Here is a 16,201-nt window from a genome sequence, read left to right on the forward strand (position 1 = left end):
CTGTCTGTTCTTTCTCACATACATAAATACAATAATTCAAAGACTTAAGGACTTAATTAAATGAAATTTGGTATGTGATCTGATGGCAGTTGTAAATTTATACCAAAATTTGGGTACGATTTAGCCAGTATAATTTATTAATAAATTTCGCCATTTTGCTCGTATAAGTTATAATTAGAATGATCCACATTTATTATACAAGTGTAATTTATGATACTATCATTTGATGCGATGAAATTTATCAAAGTTGAACAAAGCATGACAAAATCAATGCTATTAATATGATCAGCGAGTTTTCTCGTTATTAAAATTCGCTAATATCTTGCGGTAAATTTATTTTTATGTAAAGCTATACAAAAACTATTGACTATCGAAAAATCACTTTATTAAGTTTACATATGGCGCTTTGGAAAACGTGTGTATAGATTCAACAAAGGTGGTAAAAATCGAAAAATTCGAAAACCATTAGTTTAGAATCTTTCTTTTATGTCCTGAGGAAAATAAAGAAGAATTTATACAATCTCTTACAGAAGCACATATCCCTGCAGCTTTATTGATGCGCATTTCTTCAATTGGCAGTAAATGCATACAAACATATACACAAAGCAACAACAAGATATTTTTACAAGAGACGAAATGCTTGCTGCAACATTCAGGAGGGTGGATCTGGGCAGAATGGTGGGAACCTCCTTCCAGCAGTGACGTTCGCGATGACTTGCTGCACCCCTTGCAAAAAAGTGGCAGTGACTGACTCCAGGAGAGAGCGGGCCAGTTCCATCTGTTCCCTCATAAAGTTCTCTTCCCACCTGTGTTGCAGTTCCGTTTGACGTTCGAACCACTGACGATACGATTCCTCGCTCCAACGTTCTCCTTCTTCCTCCCTCGGAGGACCTATAAAAAGTTAAAAATATATTTTCATCTTTTTTTAGGATTTTCAAATTATTACAGAATATGGCGATTAGTTATGGCAGAGAGTTATTGGATTGTTTGGATGGACTCTATTTAATTAAAATTAATTAAATGGCTAGGACTTTTTACATAGACGATAGAGGCGCTATTCTCATGCCTCGAGAACATGGAGGGGCAAATGAACAAAATTTATTATGTATAATGCAAATACTAAGCTGGTAATAAAAATGCGAAATCAATAGATTGATTAAATGTATTATATCTAATGTAAATAACATCTGTTCAAATGTCTGAGACTTTTCACATATAGAACGATAAATCTTTTATGTGCCTCGATTATGCTAAGTTGATGATGAATATGCGAAATTGAGGGATTAATTAAATGAGTTCTGTCTGATTTAAAACACCTGTTCAATTGCCTGAGACTTTTCCCATAGAAGATAATTTTTTATGTGCATCGAATATGGTAAGTTGGTGATGAAAAATGCGAAATTAATGGATTTATTAAATGGGTTCTTTTTGATTTAAAAACACCTGTTCAAATGTTTGAGTCTTTTCACATATAGAACGATAAATCTTTTATGTGCCTCGATTATGCTAAGTTGATGATGAATATGCGAAATTGAGGGATTAATTAAATGAGTTCTGTCTGATTTAAAACACCTGTTCAATTGCCGGAGACTTTTCCCATAGAAGATAATTTTTTTATGTGCATCGAATATGCTAAGTTGGTGATGAAAAATGCGAAATTAATGGATTTATTAAATGGGTTCTTTTTGATTTAAAAACACCTGTTCAAATGTCTGAGACTTTTCACATATAGAACGATAAATCTTTTATGTACCTCGATTATGCTAAGTTGATGATGAATATGCGAAATTGAGGGATTAATTAAATGAGTTCTGTCTGATTTAAAACACCTGTTCAATTGACTGAGACTTTTCCCATAGAAGATAATTTTTTTATGTGCATCGAATATGCTAAGTTGGTGATGAAAAATGCGAAATTAATGGATTTATTAAATGGGTTCTTTTTGATTTAAAAAAACCTGTTCAAATGTTTGAGTCTTTTCACATATAGAACGATAAATCTATTATGTGCCTCGATTATGCTAAGTTGATGATGAATATGCGAAATTGAGGGATTAATTAAATGAGTTCTGTCTGATTTAAAACACCTGTTCAATTGCCGGAGACTTTTCCCATAGAAGATAATTTTTTTATGTGCATCGAATATGCTAAGTTGGTGATGAAAAATGCGAAATTAATGGATTTATTAAATGGGTTCTTTTTGATTTAAAAACACCTGTTCAAATGTCTGAGACTTTTCACATATAGAACGATAAATCTTTTATGTACCTCGATTATGCTAAGTTGATGATGAATATGCGAAATTGAGGGATTAATTAAATGAGTTCTGTCTGATTTAAAACACCTGTTCAATTGACTGAGACTTTTCCCATAGAAGATAATTTTTTTATGTGCATCGAATATGCTAAGTTGGTGATGAAAAATGCGAAATTAATGGATTTATTAAATGGGTTCTTTTTGATTTAAAAACACCTGTTCAAATGTTTGAGTCTTTTCACATATAGAACGATAAATCTTTTATGTGCCTCGATTATGCTAAGTTGATGATGAATATGCGAAATTGAGGGATTAATTAAATGAGTTCTGTCTAATTTAAAACACCTGTTCAATTGCCGGAGACTTTTCCCATAGAAGATAATTTTTTTATGTGCATCGAATATGCTAAGTTGGTGATGAAAAATGCGAAATTAATGGATTTATTAAATGGGTTCTTTTTGATTTAAAAACACCTGTTCAAATGTCTGAGACTTTTCACATATAGAACGATAAATCTTTTATGTACCTCGATTATGCTAAGTTGATGATGAATATGCGAAATTGAGGGATTAATTAAATGAGTTCTGTCTGATTTAAAACACCTGTTCAATTGACTGAGACTTTTCCCATAGAAGATAATTTTTTTATGTGCATCGAATATGCTAAGTTGGTGATGAAAAATGCGAAATTAATGGATTTATTAAATGGGTTCTTTTTGATTTAAAAACACCTGTTCAAATGTTTGAGACTTTTCACATATAGAACGATAAATCTTTTATGTGCCTCGATTATGCTAAGTTGATGATGAATATGCGAAATTGAGGGATTAATTAAATGAGTTCTGTCTGATTTAAAACACCTGTTCAATTGCCTGAGACTTTTCCCATAGAAGATAATTTTTTATGTGCATCGAATATGGTAAGTTGGTGATGAAAAATGCGAAATTAATGGATTTATTAAATGGGTTCTTTTTGATTTAAAAACACCTGTTCAAATGTTTGAGTCTTTTCACATATAGAACGATAAATCTTTTATGTGCCTCGATTATGCTAAGTTGATGATGAATATGCGAAATTGAGGGATTAATTAAATGAGTTCTGTCTGATTTAAAACACCTGTTCAATTGCCGGAGACTTTTCCCATAGAAGATAATTTTTTTATGTGCATCGAATATGCTAAGTTGGTGATGAAAAATGCGAAATTAATGGATTTATTAAATGGGTTCTTTTTGATTTAAAAACACCTGTTCAAATGTCTGAGACTTTTCACATATAGAACGATAAATCTTTTATGTACCTCGATTATGCTAAGTTGATGATGAATATGCGAAATTGAGGGATTAATTAAATGAGTTCTGTCTGATTTAAAACACCTGTTCAATTGACTGAGACTTTTCCCATAGAAGATAATTTTTTTATGTGCATCGAATATGCTAAGTTGGTGATGAAAAATGCGAAATTAATGGATTTATTAAATGGGTTCTTTTTGATTTAAAAAAACCTGTTCAAATGTTTGAGTCTTTTCACATATAGAACGATAAATCTATTATGTGCCTCGATTATGCTAAGTTGATGATGAATATGCGAAATTGAGGGATTAATTAAATGAGTTCTGTCTGATTTAAAACACCTGTTCAATTGCCGGAGACTTTTCCCATAGAAGATAATTTTTTTATGTGCATCGAATATGCTAAGTTGGTGATGAAAAATGCGAAATTAATGGATTTATTAAATGGGTTCTTTTTGATTTAAAAACACCTGTTCAAATGTCTGAGACTTTTCACATATAGAACGATAAATCTTTTATGTACCTCGATTATGCTAAGTTGATGATGAATATGCGAAATTGAGGGATTAATTAAATGAGTTCTGTCTGATTTAAAACACCTGTTCAATTGACTGAGACTTTTCCCATAGAAGATAATTTTTTTATGTGCATCGAATATGCTAAGTTGGTGATGAAAAATGCGAAATTAATGGATTTATTAAATGGGTTCTTTTTGATTTAAAAACACCTGTTCAAATGTTTGAGTCTTTTCACATATAGAACGATAAATCTTTTATGTGCCTCGATTATGCTAAGTTGATGATGAATATGCGAAATTGAGGGATTAATTAAATGAGTTCTGTCTGATTTAAAACACCTGTTCAATTGCCGGAGACTTTTCCCATAGAAGATAATTTTTTTATGTGCATCGAATATGCTAAGTTGGTGATGAAAAATGCGAAATTAATGGATTTATTAAATGGGTTCTTTTTGATTTAAAAACACCTGTTCAAATGTCTGAGACTTTTCACATATAGAACGATAAATCTTTTATGTACCTCGATTATGCTAAGTTGATGATGAATATGCGAAATTGAGGGATTAATTAAATTAGTTCTGTCTGATTTAAAACACCTGTTCAATTGACTGAGACTTTTCCCATAGAAGATAATTTTTTTATGTGCATCGAATATGCTAAGTTGGTGATGAAAAATGCGAAATTAATGGATTTATTAAATGGGTTCTTTTTGATTTAAAAACACCTGTTCAAATGTTTGAGTCTTTTCACATATAGAACGATAAATCTTTTATGTGCCTCGATTATGCTAAGTTGATGATGAATATGCGAAATTGAGGGATTAATTAAATGAGTTCTGTCTGATTTAAAACACCTGTTCAATTGCCGGAGACTTTTCCCATAGAAGATAATTTTTTTATGTGCATCGAATATGCTAAGTTGGTGATGAAAAATGCGAAATTAATGGATTTATTAAATGGGTTCTTTTTGATTTAAAAACACCTGTTCAAATGTCTGAGACGTTTCACATATAGAACGATAAATCTTTTATGTACCTCGATTATGCTAAGTTGATGATGAATATGCGAAATTGAGGGATTAATTAAATGAGTTCTGTCTGATTTAAAACACCTGTTCAATTGACTGAGACTTTTCCCATAGAAGATAATTTTTTTATGTGCATCGAATATGCTAAGTTGGTGATGAAAAATGCGAAATTAATGGATTTATTAAATGGGTTCTTTTTGATTTAAAAACACCTGTTCAAATGTTTGAGACTTTTCACATATAGAACGATAAATCTTTTATGTGCCTCGATTATGCTAAGTTGATGATGAATATGCGAAATTGAGGGATTAATTAAATGAGTTCTGTCTGATTTAAAACACCTGTTCAATTGCCTGAGACTTTTCCCATAGAAGATAATTTTTTTATGTGCATCGAATATGCTAAGTTGGTGATGAAAAATGCGAAATTAATGGATTGATTAAATGGGTTCTTTTTGATTTAAAAACAACTGTTCAAATGTTTGAGACTTTTCACATATAGAACGATAAATCTTTTATGTGCCTCGATTATGCTAAGTTGATGATGAATATGCGAAATTGAGGGATTAATTAAATTAGTTCTGTCTGATTTAAAACACCTGTTCAATTGCCTGAGACTTTTCCCATAGAAGATAATTTTTTTATGTGCATCGAATATGCTAAGTTGGTGATGAAAACTGCGAAATTAATGGATTGATTAAATGGGTTCTTTTTGATTTAAAAACACCTGTTCAAATGTCTGAGACTTTTCACATATAGAACGATAAATCTTTTATGTGCCTCGATTATGCTAAGTTGATGATGAATATGCGAAATTGAGGGATTAATTAAATGAGTTCTGTCTGATTTAAAACACCTGTTCAATTGCCTGAGACCTTTCCCATAGAAGATAATTTTTTATGTGCATCGAATATTCTAAGTTGGTGAGGAAAATGCTAAATTAGTAGATTAATTAAATGTATTCTATCTGATGCAAAAATCATCTATTCAAATGTCTGAGACTTTTCACATATAGAACGATAAATCTGTTATGTGTATCGCAAATGCCAATTTGATGATAAATATGCAAAAAACTGACTAAATGGAAAAATCTCAAAAAGGTTGGAGCCGGTGATTTACATATTGCCGAAGTCTTCTGTTTCAGAAGATAGGACTAAATAGAGATGTCTATTTGTCCGAAGACGTTAATGTAGTGTTTCAAAGGAGAACACGTTTCCTTAATGGAGAACTCTCCTTTCGTGCAAATACATAATGAGACAAGGATCTTTTGAATGAGGCATTTATCAAGCAAACACTTGCAGAGGTTGGAAATTTTTTTTCACAGAGGAGATAAACACAACTTGGACGTAATCGTACCCGAGGACAGATTAACAAAGGTTTAACGCTGTACCTCATTCTTCATCTAAGAACATGTAAAAATGAAAACATTTTGAAACATGAGTTTTATGTTGGGTGTTTGAATGAAGCAAAATAAATTATTGTTTGTCCTTGTTTGAAAAATTGTTCCGGAATGTCCTAAATTCCAACTGTTTCTTATAAATAAAGATCAATCACATTAAAAGAAACATTGATCAGATCTAGTTTTTTAAATTCATAAATATTTATATATCGTTACGAGTATCATATTGATTCTTTATTTGGTATTCATATGGCACTCGCACGGCATAAAGCATGACATAATTATCAATTTTCCAACCAAAAGTCGCGACACAATCCACATGCCAAAGCTATTGCGATTTAGCCATTGCGAAATAATATATGTTGAGTAACATATTTATCTGCTTACGACATCTCATCAAAACAAACCCATAGTCCACTATATGTTTGAAGCAGTACAGGCAAATATGGTCTTTTTGCTAATAAACTTCAATATTCAATCCAATCCGATTTCATATATTCTACTCTAAAAGAATTTTGATTCCCCATCAATTTTCTAGGTGTGTTATATCGACAAAGATGTGAGGAGATTGTTATCGCTTAAACAGTCACATTTGAAAACTTCGCTTTAGGGCATTAGAAATGGAATAAATTTAAAACTTTTAAATTTATTCCATTTATATGAGAGGTTTTGACTTTCTTTGCCTTCTTGATCATATTCTATTTTTGATCATATTTCTAATGAAAGACAGAGACACAGCAATTTCAAAAACTTAACTTCCATTTTGAAAGAAAAAAAAAGTACAACTTTCACGTATTATTTTTCAAAAAATATTAAAATATCAGAATAAATAAATAAGTAAATAACTTCTTTGGAGAATTTTTAGAATCACCTATGAAAAGTCTCCAAAATTTGAGTGCTTTCATGCATGTCACTTTAACATTCTCTTATTTATTTAAAACTGTTTTGACTTTTTATCCACCAACAGTTACTTCCCAGAAATTTTGAAATGTGATTGCAATTATCTTTTTAATAATAGTTTTGCTTGTACAAGGAGACAAAAAACTTTTAAATCCATTATCGACTTTCTAACTCAAGCAGCATCTATCTTATGCCTGGACCATTTTACTGTTTTAGTGAGATAGCATCCTGTCAATTCCGTAATTCATTTTTTTAGGTTCTAAACGCATGCGCGCAAAATTCTACTCTAATTTTTCAGCGGGTGTAAAAATTCAACATAGCATTTCAATCGAATAGATATGTGGATTCCAGCATCTGGAATTCGAAATAAATGTCTTACTTACTTCCGCATATCAAGGGATCATCCGAATTCGAGTTGCAGTCGCCCTTCATGTCCAGAGACAGCAACTCTTCGTCGCCTTCGATGAGCTCCACTTGTACTTTGACACCATCAACTTCCGGCATTGTCTCACCTGTACAGAAAGGAATCCCACGCATTTAGAGTTACAAGATAAGAATCTTCATCTTAATTATTTTCTCTCTGTATTTTTGCTTGGAGAATGATTAAGAAAACGAGATGATGGGATATTCTGCCGTTTAATGTTTCTAGAGGTTTGCTTGCTGCACAGAATGATTTTTGTCCAACCAATTACTTCGGTAAAACATGGTAATATTACAACATTTTTGAGTGACAATGCTATATTTCATACAGTTTATTTAATCTAAGGATTCAATAAATAGACACATAATGGAAATTTGTATCAATTTCTGTAGTGTTTGCACAAGGATGTCTTATTAATGGCATACAAGTGTTATCATCAGTTTTTTTGCATACAAATACTGGCTGGATATATGAATCTATTACCAGTAACTTGCTAAGAAGATATGATCTCAGAATTTCAATGTAGAATTTCATACCCCACAAATTTTGAAATAGAGGATAATTATTATTTCTCATTTGTTTGGCGCATTATTTAACCGTAGTAACTAATATTATGTACATTTTTCATCTTGTAGTATCAAAGATCATTACTTCGTGGCTGCTTGTCAGAAGGTTAGAATGCCAACAGAAGAAATAAAAGATGAGAACAGAAGAAGAACAACAGAAGAAATCAAAGAAGAAGAATCAAGAAATCAAAGATAATCAAAGCTTAGTGTAATAAAATGTCGTATCTTAAACCAGATTGTGTGCTCCAAAAAGAAGAAAATCTCTGCTGATGGACTACAAAATTCCATCAGTATCAGGTTTGGTTTGGTTTAGTTATATTAACGTCCCGTTTGAAGTAACATTAGGGTTATTTTTTGGGACTGACCTCGTAATTTTGAACCACGGTCAGATGACGAGGACGACACCTGAGCTGGCAACCCCCTCTCCACACCATCGGGAGGACGTTTGGTCATGACGGAATTAACGTGCAACAGACCCCCGTACACGACGGTTCTTCGGTGGAATCGGGTTTCGAACCTGAAGCCCTCCGGTTCCGAAGCCGAGACCTTACCACCAGGCCACCGCGACCTCCCCATCAGTACCAGGATATTCTGGTTTCCACAAAAACAGTTTCATGGTAATTGTAAAAAAAAAAATTCTACGCCTAGGGAGCAATTCAGGAACTACTTCTGGTTGATATAGTTCAAAATGTTGTTAACTCAAATTGCGTCACGACTACAAAACCTAATGGAATAATTCATAGAAGAAAGTAATATGGCCAGATAAATAACTTTTCCCATGTTTTTACAATAGGGTGTGCATATAATTTTACTTCACAAGTTTATGATACGGATTAACTGGGTCCAAATGCGAAGCATAACTCCAACTATCTTATTATTTAAACAGCAAGTTGGAATTTTTAGCAGGCCTTATCGTTTTATTATATGGAAGTGTTTGATTTATGTAAATTAACCATCTGCACTAAATGCTGCAAACATTTTATATGGTACAATTATGTGGTACCCTTACATTTTATGTGGTATAATTTTTATACAAAAGTTTCAGAACGAAAATGAAGATATTTTTATTCTAAAATGGAAATATTTTTAACATTTTGTTACAATATTTATGTTTCAGAAGCATATATTTTTTTCCTTTTTTGGCATCTCTAGAATTGGCGCCTGTAAAATCAGCCACCCAAGCTGCGTACAAAAATAACGTGCTAAATAATGCTTTGTTGCAAGAAAGAAGTCAATTCTTTGAATATTTCATATAATAAATACCACTCACCTGAGTCTGAGGTGTCACCGTTGTGCGCTAATGTAAAGCCGAGAGCGTTCAGCTCTCTGACGAAATCCTGAAAGCGAGTGCAAGACTTGAGGGCTGTCATGATGCCTTCGTCCCTGGGGGGTTGGAGGGACCTGGGCCCTGTCCGCAGACGCTCTCGTCGGCGACGCTGGCGTTCAGCCTCGTTCAGCAGACGTTTCAACTTAGAATGAGCCTACAATATAGAAAATGTCTGTGGAATATAATAAACAATTATAAAATAATCGCTACATTTAAAACTTAACTTAAAATCAGCATATCTAAAAACTATTACAGATGTTAAATTGAGCTGTTAACTTCATAAAAAACGGAATATTTGAATTTTTTTCGAATACTTATAAATGTTATACATGTTTCACGTTGTTATGCAGTGTTCATCTATGGGGTAATTCAATTTTCATCAGAGATGTTGGAATATATCTCCATCACAATTCTCCATTTGTTGCAGTAGATCTAAGCAATGCGGTTTCTGATGGTACCGGTGATACAAATCTCCTAAATAGTTGATTATTCAATATCTTGTTAACAATATTTAAAAATTTCCATAAGTAGTGCTCTAAACAACTTCTAGTCGTGCCTTCTATAATACATGGTCTTTCAGGGGTTTTCCATTCGCATGAAAAATTAGTGTCATTGAATCCCCGGAACAAACGCAGAATACTCTGATATCCCACTAATCCGTTCCAAAAATTTTTGTCATAATGCTCAATGCACTGAAAAAAAGTTCACATATTCTAAACAAAAATACGTTTTGATCGGTAGTAGTAATTTAAACATATGAGACGCACAAAATCGATTTAAAAGTGCTATAGTCCTGGCAGATTAATTTGGTAACTATATCTACAACATCATAGCCTCCCGCCGAAAATTAATGATTCGTAACTATTGTATGGCAATGCCAAGCAAGGCATTCTCTGACATGACAAATTTATTACAAAATATACGAGAAAGTTTAGAGAAAAAAAACCCTCATAATTTTTTTTTTTTTTGCTTAACATGACAAATCAAAGGAAAATCATATTTCCACTCCATCAAGCGTTGACATTAATAAGTAAAATAATGGGGGTAAAAGTTTAGCATCGGCCTTTTCATTCCCTTTATAGCACTGAAAAGTGCTATTTAGATTTTTTCAAGTAATATGATTTCAAAAGCCAATTATTGTATAACTGCTCAGCGTACTAGATCGGGACGAATAAGAAACTTTTTTTTCGGTCAAAATTCTATTCAATTCATTGAGCTAAATTTACCATTCGGTGATAGTAATTATTTGATTTTTTTTGGTCAAAACATTTCAGTTATTGTAAATATAAACATACAAAATTTTTCTATAAACTTTCGAAAGACAAGTTATAATGGGAAGATATGATGTGTGGTCTTTCAACTACCTCAAGCAATATCCGATTGTCAATATGGCATTAGGAAACTGTTGTTAATATCACTAATATGCTTTATTTAAACCGAAGATCTAATGGTGAGAAGGGGAAGGGGAGTGTTGACGTATCTAAACATGCTTTTTGGGGGTCGGAAAAACAGAGAAAAGACAAATATTACAGAATTTATTTCGTTCAAGTTGACAAATGTGATGTCGAAACTTAATATTCTTCGAACATCATTTATCTTCGCTCTGTTCAAATATACAACGCATCGATTTATATTTAATCGATTCATGACGTCGTTGATAAATCATCATCGGATCGTAAAATAATGGTAAAGGAACAAGACACTTTGTAAAGCTAGTTTTGCGTGATGCATGTCAAAGATTCTTTGTGTTACTAGCCCTGCGTTTTTTTCTTTCTGTAAAATAATGTTTATTTTAGCTTACCCTGTTTTGAAATCATTGAATTTGGGTTTTGCGTGGGAAATAAACGATATTTACAGAACTAATTTGGTTTCAATGAATCAGTTGCAAAGGAAGTCATTTAAAAATATAAAAAGTTCTGAGATAAAGGTAAGATGTAGCAAGACGAATTCTGTTAGTTTTATAGTGGTGTAAATCAGTTTACTAAAAGTGACAGTTTTGTTGCTGTTGCAGCATTGAAATGTCTTGCATTATTTTAAGTATATCTTTTCATCGAGCCAAAAATTCCACACTGATTTCTGTGTGAACTCGATGAGGCTAAATAAGGTATAACAATATCAAAGACTAATATGGTCTAAATTAGAATTGTTTAGGCTTAAGAGGGTTACGCTAAGGCCATTGGGAGTGATCTCTTCTAAATTCTCTTATAAAAGTCCAATCCATATCCCCCGGCATAAACTTATGGACCATGGATAAGACCACAAATCCCTTATATGGTATCGATGGATAATAGTTACGAAATATAGATGTCATGTTTGGATCTAATACCTTTACTAAATCTATCTTACGAATATATATTTTGATGCCTTATTTTCCAAAGATTTTAACCAAAATTTGTCATTTAACTACAATTGTAATCATAAGATCATATATTGAATTTCATTTATTTAAATCATGTTTTTATAGTTATTGATTTTATATGCTTACAGAATTAAAGACCGACAGATGGTCAACCATTTGACAAATATGGTTCATAATTTGATAAAAATCTACGTTTTAGATGTTACACCGGTGTATAAAATTTTATCCATCAAGTTATTTTTGATTTGTAATTATCATATTAATATTCGGACAAAAGGATAGTCAGACGCTTTCTGAAAGGACTTCGATCAAAATTTCATAGAAATCTACAAATGTGATCTTAATTCCAGATTCTTTCGTCTAGATCTAAGCGTTTTTGAGTTATTGTGTCATAGACAGACAGATATAATGCCAAAATTGTATTTCTTGGATCCAGGGAGGTATGAAGCATGGAAATTTATGAAAATATGGAGTTCGAATTTCTTGAAGATCACAATATTTTCTCTATTCTTCGAAGACGAGAAAGAAAAACCGGTTTAGCTGGAATAACGAAGTATTATTATTTTGAAAAAGGTATATCATGGGAGCATAGCGATTTTAGTTTTCAACAATTTTTGCGTGGAATGAGCGTTTCCACATAATTAAGAATAAATTTCAAAAAAATAATATAAATATAAATGAATCAAACCGAAAACAATATCATGTTACGGACTAGAGATTCCAAATCTGATTTTTTTTTTCGAATTTCCCCATCGAGAGTGATTTGCCGAAATACTTTCTAATAAATATACTTATGTATTTCTACGCCATTGAAGAACCACAATTAAGAAAGAGTCAAACATACTGTGATTTTTCTGGCGATTAATCACTACGATACAGTGATTAAAAATAGAATGTGTACAAAATAGAATGTGTATTTTAGGCGTCCTTTCTCCAAGCGATTAAAACAAAAATTTGATAAAGAAATATAATTATAAGAACAAAATCACATACTAAATGTCATATATTTACATTATTGTATTCTGTTTGCATGCTTATGTAAGAACAAATCAACAGATAAGACAACCCTTTGACGGATTTGGTACCAAATTTTATATACCTACACTTTAGTATTAAATCTGAGTACCAAATCTTATCCATCTAGTTCTCTTTATTTTGTAGTTATCGTATTAAATAATTATTCAAAATAGTCAAACATACAAACTTCCTATAAATGGATTTCATTCAAAATTGAAATCTACAAATATGGAGTATAAAAACCATATGCTAAATTTTATCTGTCTAGCTCAAAATTTTTTAGAATTATCGTTTCTACAGACTATAGATATAATTTCAAAAATGTACTTCTCGGACTAAGGAAGATTTAAAGTGTGGGCAAATTCGACAAAATCTCGGGTTCCAATTTTTCACGCATGCAATACTTTCTCTTCGTTTGCTTCGTGTTCGAGAAAACAAAAATATACCCAGAAATAATACTCATTGTGAAAAATTTTGTAAAAATCATTGTTGTACTTATCCGTTAACGAAATCTAATTAACGAGATCAACGTCACGTTTCGAAAATTTACATATGTAAGTTTTTTCCACGGCTGATTTCTTAAAAGTGCAAAAGTGTATTTTAAATAATATTCATCAACATTTACACAAAAGCTTAAATTGTCTTACTACTATTATTATCACTATTTAGCGAATTCGTAATTTAATTTATATTTCATATATTCGTAATTCACATTTTAAAATTTTACTTTTGCATTTAAGATGTTTCAAATTTATTAAAACACATTTTTTGTCAAGAATTTAAATCCTATCCATAAATATTCTCCCTGTAAAAAAATTGATGCTTTTGACGATATTTATTTTAATATCGTAATAATATGACGATATAATTTTAATATCGTATTTTAATATTATAATAATAAGTAATATTGAAATAAGCGGCTTTTCGGACAGTAAGTTAACTCTGATAATGCTTTCCTCAATTAAATATCTGGAATTGCAAAAATAATTATTATCATAAATAAAATTATATATTTATTCTTTGCATTTCATCTAAAAGCAGACAAAAAAAAAACCCCAAATATTAATATTTTAAAACTTTGAAAAATGAACATTAGTTAAAAAAATTCACTCAGTTCTGTTAAAAAAATATAGTGATTAAAGCAGATGATTTTCAAAGAATCGTTTGGTAAATAGGTAATAACATTTTTATTTTAGGGACTAAAAAATTAATATTTTTTATAGATAGTATCGAATTATTATTTTTTATAGATAGCATCAATGATTAGTTTGATAAGAGAAATGATGCACTAGTAACACTTGTTGAGTAACATGTCTCGATTATCTAAAACGCTTCTTAAATGATTTCGATTCGGCTTTTATTTGTGAGAAACCGTTAAAATTCTAATAACATTTTTCTTGGGAAATTTTTCCCTTATTAGAAATCGGAATATTTTATTCAATCCTCTAATTTGAAGCATTAAAAACTATTATCAAATATTAAATTATAGGAAAATAAAAAAAAATTATACTTTTATAATTATTCTCTAAAATCCTTTAAAAATTAATTCCCAGATAAGAAATAAATAAGTTTTATCTTAATTTAAAATTAAACTCCCTTTTAAGTTTAAATTCCTCCTTAATTTCCCTTCAACTTTTATAATATTCTTTTTACCCTTTTTCCATTGAATGAAAATTTAGTTTTATTAGTATAAATTTACATTTCTATTAATCTAATTCTATTTTAAAATCATTTAAAAATGATTGTCCTAATAAGAAATAAATAAGTTTTATATGAATTTAAATTTAAACAACTTTTTATTAATTTTAATATCGTATCCCTTTCAAACTTTTTTTCATTGAAGGAAAATTTTGTTTTATTAATATATATATTTACATTTCTATTAATCTAACTTTATTCTTTATTAAATAAAATTTTCTCCCGTTTTTCTTTATTTTATCATTAAATAAAATTTTCTCCCCTTTTTCTTTATTTTTTATTAAATAAAATTTTCTCCCATTTTTCTTTATTTTATCATTAAATAAAATTTTCTCCCCTTTTTCTTTATTTTTTATTAAATAAAATTTTCTCCCGTTTTTCTTTATTTTATCATTAAATAAAATTTTCTCCCCTTTTTCTTTATTTTTTATTAAATAAAATTTTCTTTTTAAAAAATTTTTTCCTTGTTTTTTTAAATAAATTTTTCTATATTAAATTAATATAGAGAAAAATTATATGATCAATCCTCTCAAATAGTAAATTCCTACATGACTGTCTTCCAGAAATTCCCAAATGATTATCAGAATTAAGACGAATTAATTATATTCGTAAAGATTCAGTGCATCCATATATATTTAAAAAATTATATATAATTGTTTATAAAATATTATTTTATAGTCAAATAAAATTTTACTATTAAGAATATTACTTAAAAGTACACCTAAAACATTTCAAAGAAATTCAAGCAACCTTATTTCTTGTTCACAGGTGGCACTCTCCAAAGTACACAGATCAAACTCCTTAAAAACTTTCTTCATTAATCATTTCTAGAAACATTACTGCTTGCTAGTGGGATGCTATACGTAGCAGACACAAAAGGGGAAATAGGGAAAAGTGCAGACGATTTTTTACCTTCCTCAATTCTTCCTCCAGGCAGCGTATCTGGAAGGCTCCCTTGGGGTCAAGTCGCCCCATCCCTCTCAATCGGCACAGTTTCCGAAGTTGAGTCTCCAAACTCAGGATGTGGGCCCTAGTTGCCTCCTGGGCAGGGCTTGCTGCCTGCTTCGGGCCCCGGGCCCCTTCATCATCCGGGGGCTCCTGTTTCACGCGCTTCGGACGATCCATTCTGCGTACGCCCTGTTCCGACCCTGTACGCTCCGCGCCCTACGCGTGCGCCGTAAGGCGGTACTGGGTGGTCACGTGTCCGCCGACGTCCCCAAGGATCGACCGATCCTGCGTACGCATGGCTTCTCTAGCCGCAGAGTGACTCGAAGAAAAGAGTACAGAGAAAGCGCCCCGAGAAAATCGTCTGCAGTACGTGTAGCAGACGATATTCAGTAACAATAAAAAAAAAAAGTTTCTTGAAACTCCGCGCGGTCGTCGGTCGTAATTTATGTCAGGAGACAGCTTTTAAATCGATTTCGTTAACA

The 16,201-nt window shown here is 31.3% G+C and overlaps 1 protein-coding gene across 1 annotated transcript; it reads right to left on the minus strand.

The window, feature by feature from the left end:
• Window positions 1-501: 501 nt before the first annotated feature.
• LOC129989088 (uncharacterized) lies at window positions 502-15,931 on the minus strand. Its single transcript, XM_056097413.1, has 4 exons — window positions 15,684-15,931; window positions 9,641-9,851; window positions 7,767-7,895; window positions 502-891 (listed from the first exon to the last, which is right to left on the minus strand). Exons 1-4 carry the CDS (start codon window positions 15,894-15,896, stop codon window positions 653-655), a joined length of 792 nt encoding a protein of 263 aa, XP_055953388.1. The 5' UTR covers window positions 15,897-15,931; the 3' UTR covers window positions 502-652.
• Window positions 15,932-16,201: the final 270 nt, after the last annotated feature.

Source organism: Argiope bruennichi, chromosome 10, assembly GCF_947563725.1.
Source record: "Argiope bruennichi chromosome 10, qqArgBrue1.1, whole genome shotgun sequence".
NCBI lineage: Eukaryota > Metazoa > Arthropoda > Arachnida > Araneae > Araneidae > Argiope > Argiope bruennichi.